Genomic DNA, 22,564 nt, shown 5'->3' on the forward strand with positions numbered 1-22,564 from the left:
TAAAATTGCATGATTTTCATATTGCATGTTGAGAGGTATGAACATGATGATGTTAGTTGCATAAATTATATGATGATATATATATGTGGATATTTGTTGGACTAACATGTTGCAGTGCCTTCTTGGACCTGGTGGGTCGAGCTCTTTCCTTGGGTGGCTGTACCCACTAGGTATGTAAAACCTGGGACGAATGCTTGTAATAGTATAGTTGCATTTATGTTTTTGATACTTCCTTATGCAATCCTTGCTTGATTACTGTTCCTGGTTGGGACCTCGTACTTTGTATGGATTGTGACGCGTAGGACGTACAGGAGAGACTCTGTCCGTTCGGCGGTCTGTCGGCGTCCCCGAATCTGACCAAATAGGCAGGGTCGGGGCGTGACAACAATGGTATGAGCGGTTCGACTCCTTCATGACTGGTCATGGATATTCCAGAAGCAAGCGTGACAGTTGTGTATACTTCAGAAAGCTTGATAAAGGATCTTTCATATATTTGTTGCTCTATGTCGATAATATGTTAATTGCTTCCAGCGACATAATTGAGATAAATAAATTAAAGGCTTTACTTAAGGGTGAGTTTGAGATGAAAGATCTAGGTGCTGCTAAGAAAATTCTTGATATGAAAATTAAAAAGGACAACAAGTCAGGACTACTGCATTTGACACAAGAGAAATACATAGAGAAGATTTTAAAGCATTTCGGGATGACAGATGCAAAATCGTTGAGCATTCTTTTTGCAGCGCATTTCAGACTTTCCGCCGAGTTATCACCGCAGTCCGATAATGAGCGGGAGTACATGTCACATGTTCCCTATTCTAGTGCTGTCGGGAGCATCATATACGCCATGATTTGCACACGGCCGGACATCTCCTATACAGCGAGCATGGTTAGCAGATGTATGACCAATCCGTGGTAAGGCTCATTGGCAAGCTGTTAAGTGGATTTTCAAATACTTACGGGTACCACTAACGCTTGTTTGTGAGATGTAAGGTGGTGTGGTTGGATATGTTGATTCGGAGTTTGCAGGTGATTTGGACAGAAGGAGATCACTTTCAGGTTATGTATTCTCTATTGGCGGATGTGCAGTTAGTTAGAAAGCTTCACTATTGGACCCTCATGTCGATCCGAATGAATCAGTCTTTCTACAGAGGTAAATCTTTGCCTGCTAGGCAAGAGGATAGCAAGTTACAAATTCTGTCTCGGTAGGACATGTATTTCTATTACTATGAAATTCATAAATGAAAATGAAGTAGTTTACCGGACAAATTGATAAGTCTGGCATTACCGGCCCACCAAGCGAAACCGGTGGTTTCTTGGTCAGTGTTATTACACCTATTAAAGAAATGAAATTCTTTTAATAACTGGTCCATTCTCATCCTAGGTAAAGTCCATCTTGTTGTGATAGAAATGAAGAGAAACAAATAAGCTTTAATTAATGTAATAAGGATACCCATTGTCATTCCAAAAATGCCAGCGATTTTATTTATTCCGAAAAGCTCAGGAATGGATCCACTTGCTATTATATACAGAAATTAGAATCATTTTTCTCGAGCCGTATGAGGAAAAAACCTCCTATACGTTTCTAGGGGGGGCGTTGTTTATTTATAAATTGTTTTTGATGATGGAACATCCGATTCAGCGATCGGTTCTGCCAGACATGATCTACGTTATTGGAAACTATCTAGAAACCAAATTTTATAATTTTTTGACTTTATTTGCCTAGTGAACGAATAGCTTAAAAGTGAACGGCTGAAATTAAAAATCTCGCCTTGTCTACGACGAAGACGGAATATATTGCTATGACAGAAGGTGTGAAGGAAGCTATGTGGCTAAGAGGCTTATTTGGAGAGCTTACTTCTTGTTGGGATCCGACGGTTGTTTATTCAGACAGTCAAAGTGCTATTTATTTGTCTAAAGATCAGATGTTTTATGAGAGGACAAAGCACATCGATGTAAAGTTTCACTTTGTTTGGAATGTGATTGGGAAACGCACGGTGACTGCTAAGAAAATTGGTACTGAGGACAATCCGGCAGATATGTTTACTAAGTCCCTTACCATTGCCAAGTTCAAACATTATTTGGACTTGATGGCAGTTGGCAGCATTTAAGGTCCTATGGGGCATTTGGAGAAGACGGAGCACGGAGCGTTAAGGAGTATTAAAGCGAATTAAACTCAAGGTGGAGTTTTGTGGCGACCTCGACATAGCAGCGTCTAAACTACAAATTAAACCAAGATGGAGATTGTTATATTTGGTTTAGATTTGTAGTTACCTAAATTGGAGTTAAATTCTAATCTAATTGGGATTATATATAATTTAGATTTAATTTGGTATATATGGATTATAATTAGGAGTGTAATTCTAATTGAATTAGAATTAAACTCTAGTTAGGAGACATGTATTATATATATACATGTTACGGCCAAGTTAATGAGGCCGCGACTCAATTAAGAGCCATGCAAAATTAATCCAGCCATTGGTGGTCCATCCATACGGCAGCAATGTGAGCTGTGGAGGGAGATAAAACATTGTTCTAATTAGAGGCAAGCTCTAGCTAATGAAGCCGCAACATTAATTAATTAAGCCTCTCGGAGTCTGTACGGGTGGTGAGAGAGAAGCATCTTTTGAAGTCTTTTACGCGGTGAGAGAGAAGCCCTAATTAATTAAGCCTAGCCCTAATTAATTAAGCCTCTTGTTGGTCCGTACGGTTAGGGGCTGAGACTAATTAGAAACTATGCTCTAATTAAGCCAAGCCATGCATGTTGGTTCCGTACGGTTGGGTGAGAGAGAAGCCACTTTTTGGAGTTGCTTTGTTGCGGCGTTTCCGATCTAATTAAGTTTTGGTCTTTGAGAGATTCTGTCACGCCCCGGGACCGGCGGAGGCCCTCCCGGTAGCGTGCCCAGACCCGCCATATGTCAACACATATAAGGCGTATACAATAAAAGCGGAAGTAAAGGCAAGTAATAAAACAAGTAGAAGAAGTGAAAATAACAAGCAACTAATGATATCAGAGCAAATATAGATCTATCNGAGACATATATTATATATACATCTTACGGCCAAGTTAATGAGGCCGCGACTCAATTAAGAGCCATGCAAAATTAATCCAGCCATTGGTGGTCCATCCGTATGGCAGCAATGCGAGCTGTGGAGGGAGAGAAAACACTGTTCTAATTAGAGGCAAGCTCTAATGAAGCCGCAACATTAATTAATTAAGCCTCTTGGAGTCCGTACGGGTGGTGAGAGAGAAGCATTTTTTGAAGTCTTTTACGCGGTGAGAGAGAAGCTCTAATTAATTAAGCCTCTTGTTGGTCCGTACAATTAGGGGCTGAGACTAATTAGAAACATTGCTCTAATTAAGCCAGGCCATGCATGTTGGTTCCGTACAGATGGGTGAGAGAGAAGCCACTTTTTGGAGTTGCTTTGTTGCGGCGTTTCCGATTTAATTAAATTTTGATCTTTGAGAGATTTTCTTGTACTCCGCCTTTTCGACATTAATAAATTATTTGCTCCGTCTTCGCACGTAGACGTAGGCCGTTAGCCGAACCACATAAATATCGGTGTGCTTTTTTCATATTTTTTCGTTTCATGCATTAAATTATTTTCTGGATCTATTTTTCGCCGTTCCAATTTTAACAGTTATCTTCGTCGGCTTGCGATGTCCACTGAAAAATCTTAGGTTGGTTTCTCACCCTTTGTTTATAAAAGTGGCATAGGCGGTGACGGCCTGGACGAAGCGTGAGGTGTGGTGTAGCTAGTGAATCTAGAAGTCCCGCGGATTATTCTTCCATTCATTATGGTTCATGATTCTTTCTTACCACTGATAATCGTTAAATAAGTTTAGACATTGTGGTGGTTCAATTAGTGAACGATTGGTTAAACTAATTTCTTTATTTGGCTTAATAAACGGTGGATTCATGTTTATTATCTATGGATTTATGATTTTATAGCCATGATTTGGTGCTGTGATTTTTTGGCAAAATATTTTGACATCATATTTTGACATTTTCAGTTTTGAAACCAACTTGTGATAAAATGTCAAAATATGATGATTGTACTGTGGAAAAATATTATTAGTGCATGAACACGATAATTCACTAGAACTTTTTCAATCTACATTAATTTCATAGAAATTAAAAATTTTACTACAAAAAATTTCATAGAAATTAAAAATTTTACTACAAAATTACCAAGATATAGATAAAATATAATATGATTTCTTAATCCATATAAACCTCAAAATCAAGTTATCAAAAATAATCTAAAGATCCAGAAACTATCAAGATGTAACGGATTATGACGATGACTTATAGAGATTTACCAAAGACATAAATTCATCGTATAAACTTTCAAATTTGAGGTAAAGCTAATAAAACACTGGAGGTGGCTCTTTTGAGCATCTTTTTCAATATACCACCTCATAACTACCAAAATTTTCAATTTATCCACACTTTTTCAACCTATTTAATTATGCATTTAATTTTCATGTGATAGCTTCACATACTTACTGGACGACCAGAATGGTAACTCTTTCCTACATGTAGTGGTAGTTTTCACACTCGCTTTGGGATGTAACTCTTTTCACATTTTTTATACACTTTGAAGTATTTTCTTTTTCCATTATATATAAAACTTCCTATCAAATTATGCAATCTCTTATTTGAAAGAAAATTTGACAGTTTCAATCTATTAGCAAATGCATATTCATCAAATTAAACACACACAATCGAGATAAGTTAAGTGCCTAAATTTCACACACGATTATCTAAATTTGATGAATATAAGTGTTAAGAACTCCTATAATAAATTATCTTTATAAATAATAAAAATGAAGTAAATCGATAATTAATATGCAATTAATTAGGAGTGAATGACAGTGAACCTATTGATGCTCAAGACACTACACTATTGAGTATAGCAATCATCCAATAGAGTTTGAAAAAAAAAACAAGTAAAATCCTAAAAATCAAAACAATGAAAGCACCTTAAAAATGTATTGCAATGATTACATAACGTCAAAACAAATTAACACTTATATCACCTTTCCAAACCCAAACTTGTCGGATTGTTGGTTATCTTGGGTTGTTGCGGTTAGGCGACATTTGCTTTGACTTTTGTTCAACCTTTGGTCTCCACATTGCATTCGGCATTGTGTGCACTATTGTTGTGGCTTTGACTTTCGATTGATTTGGCATACTCAACTTGGTTATTGTTGCTTTTGAATCCTTGACGGTTGCCGAGTGTTAGAAGATGCCAATTGATGTCTAAAAGATGTCGATTGAGTCTTCTTTTCGTTTCGAGGGCACATTTTGTTCCATATTTATGGCATACTTTATTCTTCAAGTTTGTTGAGATTTTGGGTGTTGAATTTTTAACCTTCTCAACATATGGCCAAGAGTCGGGCTTGTCTTGGGGTTTAGTTTCAGAAGTTGGTTTGCGAAACTAGTATTTCGGTTATGTCATAGTGCACTTCGGTGTGGTTCGACGTATCAGTTGGTGTTGTTGGCACATTTAGGCTGATTTTGACACGTGGTTACTATATCTAAGTTCATGTCATACCAAGAGGCATTAGTTGAGTCAAGGATCGAGCACTTGGATTTATTCTCCAAGAGGCACACCGAGCACCGTATGCTATACATCCGGGAGGCACCAAGATTTATAAGGACTTAAAGTTGCTCTATTGGTGGCCCGGGATGAAAAAGGATGTTGGCGAGTTCGTTGCTAGATGTTTAACTTGCCAACAAGTGAAAGCAGAGCACCGAGTTCCCGCGGGGAAGCTACAGAGTTTACCTATTCCTATGTGGAAGTGGGAGAAGATCACCATGGATTTCGTGACTAGATTGCCTCGCTCCCAGACCGGGCATGATGCTATATGGGTGATCGTGGATAGGTTGACAAAGTCGACGCACTTCATACCTATTCATACTACTTGGACTGGGGAGAAGCTCGCACAAGTGTACCTTGATGAGATTGTGCGGCTTCATGGAGTGCCTACATCGATAGTATCTGATCGAGACACTCGGTTTGTGTCTCATTTTTGGAGGAGTCTGCAGGACGCCTTGGGCACCCGACTGGACTTCAGCACTACTTTCCACCCTCAGAGTGACTGGCAGTCGGAGCGCACCATTCAGACTTTAGAGAATATGCTCCGAGCATGTGTGATAGACTTCCAGGGAGGATGGTCGCAGCATCTACCGATGGCGGAATTTGCTTATAACAACAGTTATCAAGCAAGCATTAAGATGGCGCCCTTTGAAGCACTTTATGGACGGAAGTGTAGATTGCCACTCCATTGGAGTGAAGTTGGCGAGAGATTGGCTTTAGGCCCTGATGTGCTCCAGGAAGCTGAGGACAAAATTCGAATTGCTCGGGAGCGACTTTTGACGGTGCAGAGCAGACAGAGGAGCTATGCCGATCGACGGCGGTAAGACTTGGAATTCCAACTTGGAGACCATGTTTTCTTGAAGGTCTCGTCGACTAGAGGGATCAAGAGATTTGGAATTCGGGGTAAGTTGAGCCCCCGTTTCATTGGACCGTACGAGATTTTGGAACGTGTAGGTCCGGTAGCGTATCGACTTGCTCTACCACCGAACCTATCCGGCATGCACAACATCTTTCATGTATCGGTCCTTAGGAAGTATGTCTTCGACCCGACTCATGTGTTGGATGCTACACCTCCGGAGTTGCGGGACGACTTGAGCTTCGATGAGCAACCCGTAAAGATTTTGGCTCGCGAGGTGCGAAAACTGCGGAATCGGGATATTCCGTACGTGAAGGTTCTTTGGAGCAACCACGGGGAGCGGGAGGCCACGTGGGAGCTAGAGAGTGCGTTGCGGGAGCGCCACCCCTATCTTGTTCAGATGGAGCTTTGAGGTATGTTGGCTTTCGAGTTTCGCGGACGAAACTCCTTTTTAGGAGGGGTAAATGTAGCACACTGGACCTTTGCAAATTGCGAGGTTCGAGTGTTTGGAATGTATTCCGAACTTTTCCACACTTGGTGGAGGGCCGTCGATCGTATTCCGGCCTAAAAGTTCGATTTCTAGAGTTTTGGCAAGTCCTAAGAGTTTTCACTCTCGAGGACAGGTCCCTGATATGAGAGATCGGTCCCCTCAACACAGTGTTGCGGCAGCTGGCGAGGCAACCGGTCCCTGGCAGGCGAGACCGGTCCCCGAGCGCGTCTGCGTGGGGAGAGACCGGTCCCGTGCGGGGAGAGACCGGTTCCCGAACGTTGGATTTTCGGGGCAGGCTGAGAGACCGGTCCCAAGTCGGGGAGACCGGTCCCTCTGGGCAAAAACTGCCCAGACCGGGCTGATATGAATTTGAGTTTTTGAGGGGCTTTTCTAGATTTTGTTGCACTAGATGGTCTAAATGGCCATTTCACTCTCTTCCCTCCTCATTTCTCCCCTTCACATCTATTCTAGAGAGAGAAGAAGAGAGGGAAAAGGAGAGGAAGAAGAAGGAGAAGGAGAGGATCTTGCTTGAAGGCTTTGGAGCATCACCTTCTTCCTCATTTCTCACCTTTGGGGAACTTGGAGCTTGCTTTTGAAGCTTGGTGGTGGACCAATCTTCAACCCTTGAGGATTTTGGACTTGGTTTGGAGCTTCCTAGAGGTATGTGACTAGTTCTTCTCCTCTAAATCCTAGTTTTGGAGCTCTTTGCTAGATGAAATCCAAGATTGGGATTCTAGGGTTAGATTTGGGACTTTTTGATTTGAGGGCTTTGGAACTTTATTGATTGGTTTAGAACCTTCCTTTAGGTTGAATTGGAGGGTTTCTTGCTCCCATTTGGAGTTTGAGTGAGGGTTCCTTCACTTGAGGTAAGTTTTCTCCACCTTAGCCTAGGTTGCTTATTGATTGAGCTTAGGGTTGATCGTAAGATTTGTTTGACCCTTGTTCCTACATCTTTAGGGTGCTAGGAGACTAGTCGACACCTTCGTCGGAGCTTACGAAGGGTTTCGGTATCTTCGGTGGGTTTGACNTTTCCACATCTATTTTTAATTGTATCAAGGTTTGTTATTTTTGGCCTTCATACCTATTCACCTTCCTGCAGATGTTAACATAACCTATTAAATTTTTGGTTTCATAAGCTACAAGTTCCTAGTGTTACCTAGTTTCCTCCCATTTAATTTTAAGTTAACTTCTTTGGTCTATTAAAAATCTCAAACCCTGGCTTGAGAGAGAGAGTCAAATGTCTATATTAGAAATACCATTTTTTTTTTTGACAGTGTAAGCTTTTGAATAATAATAATTGTTTCACAATTTTTTACTACTGTACAGAGAAAAGGCATTGAAATACCTAAATTAACATGTACTAAAGAGATTCTGATCTCTCGAAACTTTTCAGAACTCAATTTAGATTAAACTCTCATTATTTTATTCAATCATTAATTAAAAATACGAAACCAAGGCAAGATCAAAAGCCCAATTAATGTGGTACTCATGATGATGCTAAGACTAATTAATTATAAATCATGTGATCATCTCAAGAGACCTCTTTACTTGGGGATATCTGAACCCTGCAGCAACCCAACAAAACCCCAACTAATCCTCTTATTAATTACTTGGGAGAGCAACAGAAAAATCCAAAATAGAAAAGGAATAAAAAATTTTATCCTATCTATTTTTTTGTCCTCGAACGTAGAAAAAAATAAATAATACATATATTTTGCACTCCGCGATGGACGAGTCACTGTCAAGAATCGGAATATATCCTCCCACATATTGTACATTGCTAAGGTTTTAAGAAGATCTGGTTTAACCTATCATCTTCCCTAGCTAGTCACGTACTGCTGCAAAAATTATTAGATGCGCTTGATGTACCGCGCACCGTACTCTTAATACCAAATCAGAAAGACTTTAAATTGGGATTTGATTTATGAATGAGTACTATGTGGTTTACATTCCGCACAAGATAAGAGTAAGTAATAAAAAGGGTTTAGGACCATCTCTAATATCATATTACTTAATAAAAGATTATTTTGATGGGACAATGTTAAAGTACATTTGCATGGTAACAATTTGAAAGGACTACAAATCAGAAGTTGTAAATCTCTAACACCTCTAATGCTTATGCATAGAAGAAAATCCCGTCCAAAAAAATTAGTTTGCGATCGAGTCTACTTGATATCTACTTCTTCATTAATTATGCACCGAAAATTATACATCTAGCCTCCATCTGCCACCCATTTGTACTTATCAGTATATTATTATTAAATAATTATTTAATGCATGCCCTTGCAAGAGCCAAAAGAAATAGGAGAAAGCACTGTACATAGACTCTATACGCACAAATATTTTTCTCCTTAATTTATACTTCGCTGTATAATAAATGGTGAGCGCATCGATCTTGATCTCCAAATTCAAGACCCATCTCCTCCACACTACCCCAAATTATTTCAACGTGTACGTACTTGCGTCAATGCGAATCTTCCTCAGAAACCCGCTCTCAAACGTGCACTCGAATTATTTTATATAATCCTTTACACCGGTGTAAAATTAATATCCATAAAATTTTTGTGGTCCACATGAATTCGCTTGTCCTACTAATATCTTTTTAAAAACTAAATTTTGAGGAAGCCGTATCAATTCTTAGATAATGTGACGTCCCAATATTTCGGCAGGTTATCCATCATAAGGTTATTTTCATCTTAACATGTTTAACTCTCTTAACTTTTTGGATCTAGCCACCGCCCAAAATACTTAAACCAGGTTAAGAATTTTAGACTTACTATATCTTATATATAGGGACGTCACAGATGAAGGATGTAAGAGATACACCTCATAGGAGGCGTGCAAATAGCATTTATTTTGTTATTCTATTATGGTTAAAATATATTGAGACACCCTTAAATATATCTCATTTTGAAGTAGACTTCTCAATTAGCTTGTGATTGATATTTTTGTAACGTTTTAGCATCTTCGTTTGAGTTAATGTATTTGCTAAGTGAAAAAAAGGTTTTATTACATCTAATATGTCTATTATCTATTAGTTGTTAATTATTTTAATTTTATTCAATAAAACATAATTTTTTTGAAATCAACAGAATAATGATAAAATTGCTATAGTTTTTAACTTAATTGACTAAAACTATAGAATTTTAAAAATTAATTAAAAGTTAAAATGCAGAATCTGAGATATTGTTTATGATAATTTTTGTAAAGATGGGATATTATTGTATAATTGGACAATTTTTGAGAAAATAAAGTTGCCACTTTCGAGGTCTAACAGTGTTGCAGATCATGAGATCGAGGGACATTCGTGTTATTTTGTGCAATAGAATGATGGTTCGGAGATAAAAGGCGTCGAAAGAGAAACTAATGAAACGGAGTTGTTATTCAGAAAGAGAGACATTTTATATGTCAAATCGCGAGATTTCTTAGTAATAGTAGCTTATATGCAAAATACACATATGGGTGAGTTTTAACTAAGAAACTGTAAACCAAAAAAGCTAAAATGCAAATTTTTACAAAATGAGAGAAAAGAGCACTCTGCAAAAAAATTATCATTTTTTCTGTGAAAATGATAATTTTTCGAAACGAAGGACTCCTACTCGGCGATGTCTGAAAGAGAGTCGTAATAAACAAGGAGAGGTTGTGCAGGACTTATCTGCAATTGCTACCATTAAAGAGAAAAAGGGGCAGAAAATCCTAACCTCTCTCTCTCTCTTTCTCTCTCTCTCCCTCTCTCTCTCTCTCTCTCTCTCTCTCTCTCTCTCCACAACGCACCCTACCCCCACCTCGCCGCCAACTATTAACGGGGAGGCCCTCCGTAGTATACTGAATTTTGGCAAATTGCGAAGCTCTAGTGTTAGAATAGTATTGGAACTATTCTAGATCTTCTGAAGGATTGTCGAGAATATATCGGCATGTCACTTGAGTGTTTTAAGTGGCCGGAGGAGTGAATTAGCATCGGAACTTCAAAATTCTATTTTTGGCATTGAGTACCGGTACCCCAAGCCCGAGTACCTGTACCCAATGCAGCAAAATGTGGATAAGGAATTTTTTGGTAAATTCACTCTAATGCTTATCTCTTTAAGCCTCAGCTCGACACCCACAGCTGGTTTCCATTGTATTTGAGCTAAAGAACAGGGTAAGACCTATTCTCTTTCACTCTCTAGAATTCTATTCTAGTTTTGAGTAGAGTTGATGGAAATTGAGGATTTGAGCTTGTTTTCATCCTCTTCTTGATGCTAGCTGGTTTGGAAAGGCTTGGAGCAGCTGTAGAAGTGCGGGAAGAAGTGTTTTGGCTGTGGTTTTTCAACCCTAACTCAGCAGGAACTGAGTTTGAGCTTTGGAAGGTGAACTAGCTACTATTCTCACTAGTTTTGATGTTGTAATAGATGTATTTGTGGAGTTCTTTGTGTTAGCTTACAACAGGATTTGTGAAACTCTTTTGGCTGAGTTTTGGTGACTCTTGTAGGTTGGATTTGGTGTGCTCCAACCTGAAGTGAAGTTAGGATAAAGCTTGGTTCTAAGTGAGGTATAATTCTACCTATACTAGGTGAATTGTTGAAATTCTTGGTAGAGAGCTTAATAGAAGCTCCTAATGAGTTTAGAATTGTGATAGGTTGCTGGGAAGCTATTGGGCATCTTCTCTTGAGTGATCGGACACGAGTCGACGTGTATTTGGTGGGTTTGACCTCACCGGAATAGGAGAATTCTCCCTATGTTTTCAATATTGCCATGGAATTGGAAATCTATCTATAGTATGCTAATAGTGTAATATGTGGATGGTTTTAGATGTATCTAAAATATCTACATCATATGGTTGAGTTAAATCTCTAGAAAATAGAGAATTGTATGTAAATGAATCATGCAACATATATAGTTAATGTTCATTATACATGTATAAACACATAGCTAGAATTGATATACATATGCAACAGCATTGTAAAGGAATTGTTCGATGTATTAGTTGTAATTACATCATATGGTATCATTACATCTCTATAAAGTAGAGAGTATATGGTATCATTACATGATAACTAATATGCTTGTGTAGACAAGTTGCGAATGAACATATTATGCTTAGACTAGCATCAATTTCATATTGTTGTCATGATCTAGTTGATAACTAGCATTTAATGTTGGACTTAGACCCCGACCTATACGTCGGTAGAGGACATTCCATGTTTGAGACATGACGATTGAGAATCTTGTATTATGGATCATGCTTGCTTGCCATTGTGCTCATTCGCACATGCTTGTGAGGGTCGCTCCCCACAAGCCGGCACTCCGGTGTTGGCCTACGCGACATCGTGCTCGCCCGTGCGGGATTGGGTGCCGAAGTGGATTGCCGTGGGGAGTGCATACTACCACGGGGCCATTAGACGCGGCGCAAGCCGAACTATCTTGTGTATGTCCTTATGAATTAAACAAAGATACTAAATTGTATTGATATAGTGGTCACTACTAGATAGTGTGCATTTATGAGATGATATAGTATGCTTACTTGTGCAGAGTAGTTACTTTACCTGTTGCATAATAGTGGTTGCATTGGAAACATAGAAGTTCTACTACTCATTAGTTGCTTATTATCATTATTATTCCTATCATGTTGTAATTGTACATGTTTTCTCTTTATATATGATGAACCTAGTGGTGTAATTCGCTGAGGTCGGCGGCTTACCCACTAGGAACTATTGACTAATAGTTCTCACACCCTCTTTGTTGTTGTTTTATTTACAGAGCCATCCACTGCGGAAGAGACTAGGGATCGCGGCATGGGAGTCGCGTCTAGCTAGGCGTAGCTTGGAGTCCCGCTAGGTGATCACCCCGCTGTTTTAATTGTGTGGATGAGGGTGATATTGTACTTGTGTATAAAGACTACCACATGTATATATGGTTGTTTTGTGATCGTGTGATAGATGAGTGATGGTAAGAGAGTTGTATTTACAGTTTTATACTCTTGCTTCCTATTGTCCTTAAAGGTTATTGTATATGTTACACTCTTGTTTTGAGTACTTCTAGTACCTTTTGTACATTCTATGCTCTGATACCATGCTAGACTCTTCTGTTTATTATTACTTTTCTAGCATGATTTTGGTAGACGCCTTATATACTGTAGGTATATGGCAGGTCTATACATGCACCGGGTAGACTTCCGCTAGAACCCGGGCGTGACAGATTATAGTGGTATCAGAGCCTAGGGTTGAGTCTTAGTAGACCTAGTAAACCTTAAGCTGGTTGGACTATAGGAAATAGGCTCGTGAGAGACGAGATCTATTTGATTTTAACAGTGAAAGTATAGTGATTAGGTATTTTATAAACTCCGAATGTTTGGAGTTTGATTGAAATGTACAATTACTAACTTCGCAGAGGATCATGTTGGCGGCCGACAACGTGACATCGGAAGTTAGTGTGTGGCACATTTCATTACTTTCGCCTAATTGGGTGGTTAGTTCATTTGAGTGGGGTTCGATAGTGTGAGTTTTATTAACTTACGCTTGTTATGTTTGTTGCAGTTCGAACTGCCTACGACTCGTTCTAGGACCGCCGAAGCGGCCGAGACAACTGATGCGGAGGAAGTGGAGACCTCCGTTACCTCTTGATCTAGTGAGGTCCGTGAGTTGCAGGATCAGTGCAGTGTTGACAGATCTGGTGACACGGCAGGCAGCGGCGGCACAGCAACAAATGGACAATGCGCGTCGACAAGAGGAAAGGATGAAGCGGTTGAAGGATTTATTACTTCAGCAAACGACTGACAAGGTGGTTCCGGATCCTACGCCACCAGCGTCAGAGAGGGGTACGACTGCGAGAGCACAGTCACCAGCGCCAGGCCCTTCGCTGGCAGCTTCGAGTGTTGAGCCCTGACAGGAGACTATGGTGCCACCACTAGTGCATGTGGCTACTGCAGGGATAGTGTTACCGATGATGGTGGCAGGCGAGGAGCGAGACCGTATGATGGAGCGGCTGAATGAATTTCGGAGGTGCAATCCCCGCATCTTCTACGGGAAAAAGGCGGATCACTGGGTGGTAGAGAAATGGCTGATGCATATGGAGAAGCTATTTCATAATACCTTTGTTGAGGAGCGAGACCGGGTTTGGTTCGCGACACACCATCTGAACGGCGAGGCCTATCGGTGGTGGACAGATATTCGTGAGGATCCCCACGCTGATTTAGCCGCTATTACATGGAAAAGGTTTAAAGAGTTGTTGTACACAACCTATTTCCCGCAAAGTGTGAAGAGGAAGATGGAGAGAGATCTGCGTAGTTTGCGACAGGGGGATAGGATTGTTGCCGAGTACGAGCGGGAGTTTTTTCGGCTTTTGCATTGTGTTTCGTTTGTGGTTAGGGACGATGAGGATAAGGCCCGTATCTTTGAGGTGGGTTTGCGACCGTCAATTTTCAGACTGGTTTAGGCGTCAAACTTGCCGACGTACATGGATGTGGTAAACTGGGCACTGATAGTAGAAAAGGGTGCAGAAATTACCAAGGAGGGGGAAGCATTGGAGCGGGGTAAAGGAAAAAGGCCAGCGGCTGAGAGTAGCAGTCAGACGCCCTTTAGGAGACCGCTAAAGTATCCAAGGAGCAAGTCGAGAGGGTAATGTTCTTTAGTGCCCCGCGGAGCGCCGGATCGCCGTCGGTCGCCGCGTTGTGTGATCTGTGGTGGTCCCCACTTTCCACCGTAGTGTCAACAACGTAGGGGCAAGTGCTTCATCTGTGGCCAAGAGGGCTATTTTCGTTCTGAGTGCCCGAGGGGTTCTTCACTAGCGCCATCATCTACATTGGCACCTGCGTCCTCAGTTCCGAGTAAGGGGACTCCGTCGACACAGTACCAGACTGGGCGACTGCCTGTACCCCGTCAGTCTGAGGGATCACGGCAGGCTTCGAGTGGGAGTATGTATGCCGCCCTGACCGAGGAGGCCACAGCAGCAGAGGAGGTCGTGGCATGTATCATTTTAATTAATGATGTCCGTGTTCGTGCATTGTTTGGTACGGATGCATCGCATTTCTTTATTGATCGGCTGTTTGCCGAGTTGCATAGCATTCAGCTAGTACCTACTTTGCATCCGAGACGAGTGATCGTGCCCGACCATACTCTGGACATTCGAGAGTATTGCCCTAGCTACCACGTTCGGGTAGGAGACTGGATCATGCCAGTTGATTTGTTGGCACTATACAAACTAGATGAGTTTGATGTAGTGTTGGGTATGGACTGGTTGACACAGTACTATGCCACTATTGATTGCATGTATAGAACGGTAACCTTTCGGAAACCGGGACAGCTGGAGATTGTTTACAGGGGGGGCCAGAGTTTGTTGTTCGCAATGACTATTAGTTCTTCGCGAGCTAGACAGTTGAAACGGAAGGGTTGTGTAGCCTTTTTGGTGAGTATCACTGTGAGGGATGGAGGAATTCTCAGGATTGATGATATCCTGGTAGTACGGGAGTTTGGTGATGTGTTTCCAGCTGAATTGCCAGGTATGCCACTTGATAGGGAAGTTGAGTTTGTGGTAGATCTTGTTCCTGGGACTACCCCAATCTCAAAGGCACCCTATAGGTTGGCGCCCGCTGAATTAAAGGAGCTAAAGGCACAGTTACAAGATCTATTGGATAAAGGCTTCATTCGACCTAGTATATCGCCTTAGGGAGCACCAGTTTTGTTTGTTAAGAAAAATGACGGATCTTTTCGATCGTGTGTGGACTATCGAGAGATTAACAAGGTTACAATCAAGAATAAGTATTTGTTGCCAAAGATTGATGATTTATTCGATCAACTCCAAGGGTCAAAAGTTTATTCCAAGATTGATCTACAATCAGGTTACCATTAGCTCAAGATCAAGCCTGAGGATGTTTCTAAAATCATCTTTAGAACACGGTATGGTCATTATGAGTTCATAGTTATGCTATTTGGGCTTACTAATGCCCCGGCAGCTTTTATAGATTTAATGAACCGTGTTTTCAAGTCTTACTTGGACAGGTTTGTGGTAGTATTTATCGACGATATCCTGATCAATTCTCAAAGTGACGAAGAGCATGAAAACCATTTGAGATTGGTGTTGCAAGTATTTCCAGAAAAGAAACTGTTTGCTAAGTTAAAGAAATGCAAATTTTGGCTTCGAGAGGTAGCATTTCTAGGACATGTAATTTCAGAGGCTGGGATAGCCGTGGATCCAAAAAAAATTGAGGCAATCAAAGAATGGCCTAGGCCGACTAGTGTTGCTGCGATTCAGAGTTTTCTTGGGCTAGCAGGATACTATCGGAGATTTGTTGAGAGATTTGCTAAAATGTCTACTCCCCTCACCCGACTTACGCATAAAGGAGCTAAGTTTGTGTGGAATGAAATCTGTGAAAGAAGTTTTCAGGAGCTGAAGAAACGGTTAACAACCGCTCCGATTTTGGCACTACCAGTTGCTGGAGTGGATTATGTCATTTACAGTGATGCGTCGCTGAATGGATTGGGGTGTGTTTTGATGCAGAATGGAAAAGTAATTTCTTATGCATCTCACCAGCTAAAAGATTATGAAAAGAACTACCCTACACATGATTTAGAGTTGGAGGCCGTAGTCTTTGCACTTAAGTATGATGTCATTACTTATACGGCGAGCGGTACGAGGTGTACACCGATCACAAGAGTTTAAAGTACTAGTTTACTCAAAAGGAATTGAACTTAAGGCAACGCAGATAGTTAGAGTTGCTTAAGGATTATGATTTGACAATCCTGTATCACCCGAAAAAAGCAAATGTAGTAGCAGATGCTTTAAGTGGTAAGTTGACTGAAAATTTGGCAATGTTTATAGCCTCGCAACCATCGTTAGTAGAGGAAATAAGACGGTTGGATTTAGAAGTTGTAGCTCCTGACACGCCTTGGCAGCTAATGTCATTGATAGTGCAACCTACCCTGATGGATAGAATTAAAGAAAAGCAAGCTCTTGATGAATCGTTGCAAAGGATTCAATCGAAAATCACTACCGATTATGTTGATGACTTTCAAGCGGATGATCAAGGCTTGTTGAGATTTCGCAATAGACTGTGTACCGGCGGAATCAAGTATTAGAGAAGAAATCCTTACGGAAGCTCATCGTTCACCCTATGCTTTACATCCTGGAAGTACAAAAATGTACAAGGATCTGAAATTGACTTATTGGTGGCCTGGGATGAAAAAGGAGGTTGCTAAGTTTGTAGCACGATGTTTGACATGCCGGCAGGTAAAAGCTGAACATCGACTTCCAGCAGGGAAGCTTTAGAGTCTATCTATACCAGTATGGAAGTGGGAAAGGATTACTATGGTTTCACTGTAGGCTTGCCTCGCTCACAAGCTGGTCATGACGCGATTTGGATAATTGTGGATAGATTGACGAAATATGCCCACTTCATTCCGATTCATACTATTTGGTCAGGAGAGAGGCTCGCACAAGTGTATCTTGATAAAATTGTGCGACTACATGGAGTATCTGTTTCTATTGTATCAGATCGGGATCCCCGATTCATATCACATTTTTGGAGGAGCCTACACGATGCTTTAGGCACTCGATTGGATTTTAGCATTGCTTTCCACCCCCAGAGTGACGGTGTAATATACTGAATCTTGAGCCTATTGGCAAGTTCGAGGGTTGGATCGGCTTTTGGAATTGGTCTACGACTTTTGCAAGACCATTGAAAGGTTTTTGATAAGTTACTAGAGTAAGTAAGTAACTAGAAATGGAAAAGTGCATCGTAAATGCATTATCAATTGCAATCTTCGAATTTGGTCAATTACGAAGTTCGAACGTGGGAAATGGTAAATGAAACTGCCCTACACATTCTAAAAGGGTTGGACAAGTTTTTGGACAAGTTAGAGAGCGATTGGAGGGTTAAAAGTAAGAAAGTGCATTGATCTGGCGAAATCAATGTTTTCTGCTTGCTGTACCGGTACAGCCATCACCTTGTACCGGTACACAATGCCAGAAATGTGGCAGCAAGGGTTTTTTGGTAATTTCACATTCTATCCCTATCTATTTGATCCCAAGACGACTCCAGGAGCTCTGTGGATGTTGCTAGAGTCCAGAGAAGGGTTTCCTTCACCTTTCTCTTTCTCTCTCTAGGGTTTCTCTCTCTACAAGTATTTTTCGCCGTTTCGCGCCGATTTCGTGCCACGCTCGATATTCGCTGAATTGGAGACTCAAGGGAAGCCTTTGGGACGTGGAGAGGAGGAGTTTTCTTGAGTTTTCTGTGATTTCATCACAGGGAAAGCTGAATCTCAGCTTTAGGGAGGTAATTAACTCACTTTCTCTCTAGTTTGTTGAATAGTATCGTATTTTGAACCGTTTCGGTTTTGTTGCTTCCAGCGGAATTGGAGAGGGATTACAGCAGCTAGAGATGAGTTATTTATCCACTTTAGACCAGGGATAAGCTGCTTTGAAGCTTGGGAAAGGTAAGGAGTTAATTATGAACTAGTTCGGATCTATAATGGAGTAAAATGATGCAGTTTTGGGATTGTTGTTCGCAGCAGGTTTCCGCTCTTATTTAAGTTCAATTAGTGACCTTGGGGGCTGGTTTAGAAGGTGTTTCAACCAGGGGTAAGTTGAATTTTCAGTTCGAAAACTGAATTCGTGAAATTTTGATTATATTAACTTGTATATAAGTGTTTTGATGCCGTTTTGGCGATTGTTCGCAGCGAGCTTGCGATTGACCTTCGGATTATCTCCGGCTGTGATGCGAGAGCTTTTGGCGGCTAAACTTGAGGTATTGAACTGAGCCAAAACAGGAATTTAAGTTATTACTTTGTACGACGTACAATGTGTGCCGAAATTGGACATTTCGGTCGTAGTTTGATGCGCCTTCCGTGTTTTGTTTTCAGCAGAGTTGGGGCTCCGCTGAGCTGAGTTTCGGGACTTCTATTGGCTGGATTGAGCTTGGTGATAGGTGGGTCGGACCTTCCCGAAATGGGTGAATTCCCTCTATGTCTCCTTTGACATCTGAGTTGAAGTTATTCCTTATTCATGTGAATATATGTATAGTTCATGCGACATGCATTGATGTGTAGATCATATCGGATATGATAAACAGTAATGAAAGATTCGTGACTTGTTCACTCTACATGGTTACATGTTGTTAAAGTACTACGTGTTCATGATACTAGTAGCTTGCATATGCAGTGTTAGCTTGATGTTATCCAAAAAGGATATAATGATAAAGTCGTAAATGGACTAATTAGCTCTGTTAAACAACAAAGAGATTGATGCATTTAGGATTTGGCTATGCACTGTTATATAGCAAGTATGATTGCTATACTCTGAAAGATCAGGTAAAGGCCTTTGATTGCATATGCATTTCTAATTGTAGAAGGAATGGCATAGAGATCATGTGAAGAGTAGTTTATCGCTTATGCTTTCACATGATAGACTTGTATTATGATATATGTTCAAGTAAGTAACTAGAATCTCATAAGATGGCATGACTTGAATGATTATTCAACTAAGTATAATCTAGTAAATAACTAGATTTGGATCTGATAACATACTTGTATAGTTAAGTAGAGATTTATATTGGACTACAGGATATGTGCCATGAGTCTTTGATCAGAACATTAGTAAACCACTTTCCTTATGTGTAAGGAGTAATGAGAGATTGTGAATAACTGACCAGGTATAGCCTAATAGAATCACTAGCGTGATGTGAAGCCGTAACTTGTCAAGTTATACTAGTTATTCGTAGAATCATATCAACAAGTTGTTGATAGTGACTTATAATTGGGTACTACAGTGCCGACCTTGAGTCGAGTTGAGATTCCATGTCAGAGACATGATGTCGTTGAGATAATTGTACCCTGGACTATAGCTAGCATGCCATTATGCTCTTTCGTACATGCTTGCGGGGGTTGCGCCCCCCAAGCCCCGCGTTTCGGAGTGGCTTGAGTTGAGATACCATGTCAGGGACATGATGCTGTTGTGAGATTGGTACTATGGACTATGGCTTGCATGCCATTGTGCGCGTTCGCACACGCTTGCGGGGTCACTCCCCCCCAAGCCAGCACTCCCGAACAGCTTAGCGACAGATGCTCGCAAATGTACGAAGTGAGCGCCGAAATGGAATGCCGTGGGGGAGGCTCATTCCTAGAGTGGGGATGTTGACTACCACGGGGCCATTAGGCACGGCGCGGCTTGAACTTACCTTGTGTAAGTCCGTTGGAAATTGGGTTATGTCAAGTACTTTAACCTTAGCTGGATAGAGTAGTAAAGTTACTATATGTCTTGGGTTACGTGAACTTATTGATGAACAAACTAGAAAGTTGACATCCAAAGTGAGCTTAGTGCTGAATAACCTAGAAGTTAACATCATGATTGGTTAGCGACATAAAGAATATTTTATTCTTGCTAATGTAGAAAGTAATTACATGATAGTACCTGTAATTCCGGTAATAATGAATTATCTTGCTTGCAATCTGGTATATGTTTGGTTAAATTGTCAACTAATATGATTAATAGAATTCATCATGATAATCGATACCTGCAGTCTATCGATATTTATTGATTGTTGAGCAAACAGCATGAATAGTTTACTTTTACATTTGCTTATTGCATTTACTGGCTTATTGCATTCACTTGCTTATTGCATTTACTTGCTTATCTACTCATGCCACAGTTGACCTAGTGGTGTACTTCGCCACTCTCGGCGGCTTACCCATTGGGAACTATTGTTTAATAGTTCTCACGCCCTCTTTGTTGTTGTTTTACAGAGCCTTCCACCATGGAAAAGGCTAGGGTTCTTAGCGAGGGGTCTGCGGCTAGCTAGAGCCTTTTTGGACGTGTACTAGACGACCTCCACCAGTTTATGTAGTTTAGTACAGAGATGTATATTAAGTTTTTGTAAATTTTACGTTATTCTTATTTCCTGTATTAAGATTTGGGTTGTATAAGTTTAAATTTAAAGTCGTGCTCTGATTACCTGGTTAGAATGATATGCTTTTACTATATGGTTTGTAGACGCCTTGTGTATACTTGAGTTGTGGTGTACACGGCGGGTCTGTGCACGCGACCGGATATGCTTCCGCTAGTACCCGGGCGTGACAGACGGTCAGTTCGAGCGTACTATACAGACTCTTGAGGATATGTTACGAGCATGTGTGATAGATTTCCAGAGCGGATGGCCACAGTATCTATCTATGGCAGAATTTGCTTATAACAATAGTTACCAAGCAAGTATAAAAATGACACCGTTTGAAGCCCTTTATGGTAGGAAGTGTAGATCACCACTTCATTGGAGTGAAGTAAGTGAGAGGTTGGTTTTCGGTCCAGATGTGTTGCAGGAGGCTGAATCTAAAGTTCGACTTGCACGAGAACGTCTGATGACAGCGCAAAGTCGACAAAAGAGTTATGCTGATAAACGTCGACGAGAATTGAAATTTCAGATTGGAGACCATGCATTTTTGAAAGTCTCGCCGACAAAGAGAGTCAAGATATTTGGTATACGGGGAAAGCTAAGCCCTCGATTTATTGGACCCTATGAAGCGTTGGAGCGTATCGGCCTGGTAGCGTATCGGCTTGCTTTGTCGCCGAACCTATCGGGGGTGCATAATGTATTCCATGTGTCCACACTTCGGAAATACATTTTCGATCCGACTCACGTCATGGAAATTACTCCAGTGGAACTACGAGAAAAGTTAAGCTTTGAAGAGCAACCAGTGAAAATTTTAGCTCGTGAGGTGAAAAAGCTTCGAAATCGTGAGATACCTTATGTGAAAATGCTTTGGAGCAATCATAATGAACGCGAAGCCACTTGGAAGTTGGAAAGTGCAATGCAAAATGCTTATCCCCATCTTTTTTCGAAGGAAACTTGAGATACTTGTTTCTTTGTTTTGCGGACGAAACTCTATTTTAGGATGGGAGAATGTAGTACACTGAACTTTAGCAAATTGCGAAGCTCTAGTGTTAGAATAGTATTGGAACTATTCTAGATCTTGTGAAGGGTTGTCGATAGTATATTGGCATGTCACTTGAGTGTTTTAAGTGGCCGGAGGAGTGAATTAGCATTAGAACTTCAAAATTCTGTTTTTGGCATTGAGTACCGGTACCCGAAGCCCGAGTACCGGTACCCAATGCAGCAAAATATGGATAAGGGGTTTTTTGGTAAATTCACTCTACTGCTTATCTCTTTAAGCCTTAGCTCGACCCCCCCAAGCTGGTTTCCATTGTGTTTGAGCTGAAGAATAGGATAAGACCTGTTCTCTTTCTCTCTCTAGAATTCTATTCTAGTTTTGAGTAGAGTTGATGGAAATTGAGGATTTGAGCTTGTTTTCATCCTCTTCTTGATGCTAGCTGGTTTGGAAAGACTTGAAGCAGCTGTAGAAGTGTGGGAAGAAGTGTTTTGGCTGTGGTTCTTCAACCCTAACTCAGCAGGAACTGAGTTGGCGCTTTGGAAGGTGAACTAGCTACTATTCTCACTATTTTGATGCTGTAATAGATGTATTTGTAGAGTTCTTTGTGTTAGCTTACAACAAGGGTTTGTGAAACTCTTTTGGCTGAGTTTTGGTGACTCTTGTTGGTTGGATTTGGTGTGCTCCAACCTGAAGTGAAGTTAGGATCAAACTTGGTTCTAAGTGAGGTATAATTCTACCTATACTAGGTGAATTGTTGAAGTTCTT

The 22,564-nt window shown here is 40.8% G+C and overlaps 1 protein-coding gene and 1 long non-coding RNA gene across 2 annotated transcripts; both read left to right on the forward strand.

Moving 5' to 3' along the window:
- LOC109716223 lies at nucleotides 13,872-14,360 on the forward strand. Its single transcript, XM_020241555.1, has one exon. It carries the CDS (start codon nucleotides 13,872-13,874, stop codon nucleotides 14,358-14,360), a length of 489 nt encoding a protein of 162 aa, XP_020097144.1.
- Nucleotides 18,068-18,499, forward strand: LOC109716152. The gene is made up of 3 exons (XR_002217855.1): nucleotides 18,068-18,195; nucleotides 18,270-18,355; nucleotides 18,434-18,499. It is a non-coding gene; the product is annotated as an uncharacterized LOC109716152 (long non-coding RNA).

Source organism: Ananas comosus, linkage group 10 (genome assembly GCF_001540865.1).
Source record: "Ananas comosus cultivar F153 linkage group 10, ASM154086v1, whole genome shotgun sequence".
Taxonomy (NCBI): Eukaryota; Viridiplantae; Streptophyta; class Magnoliopsida; order Poales; family Bromeliaceae; genus Ananas; species Ananas comosus.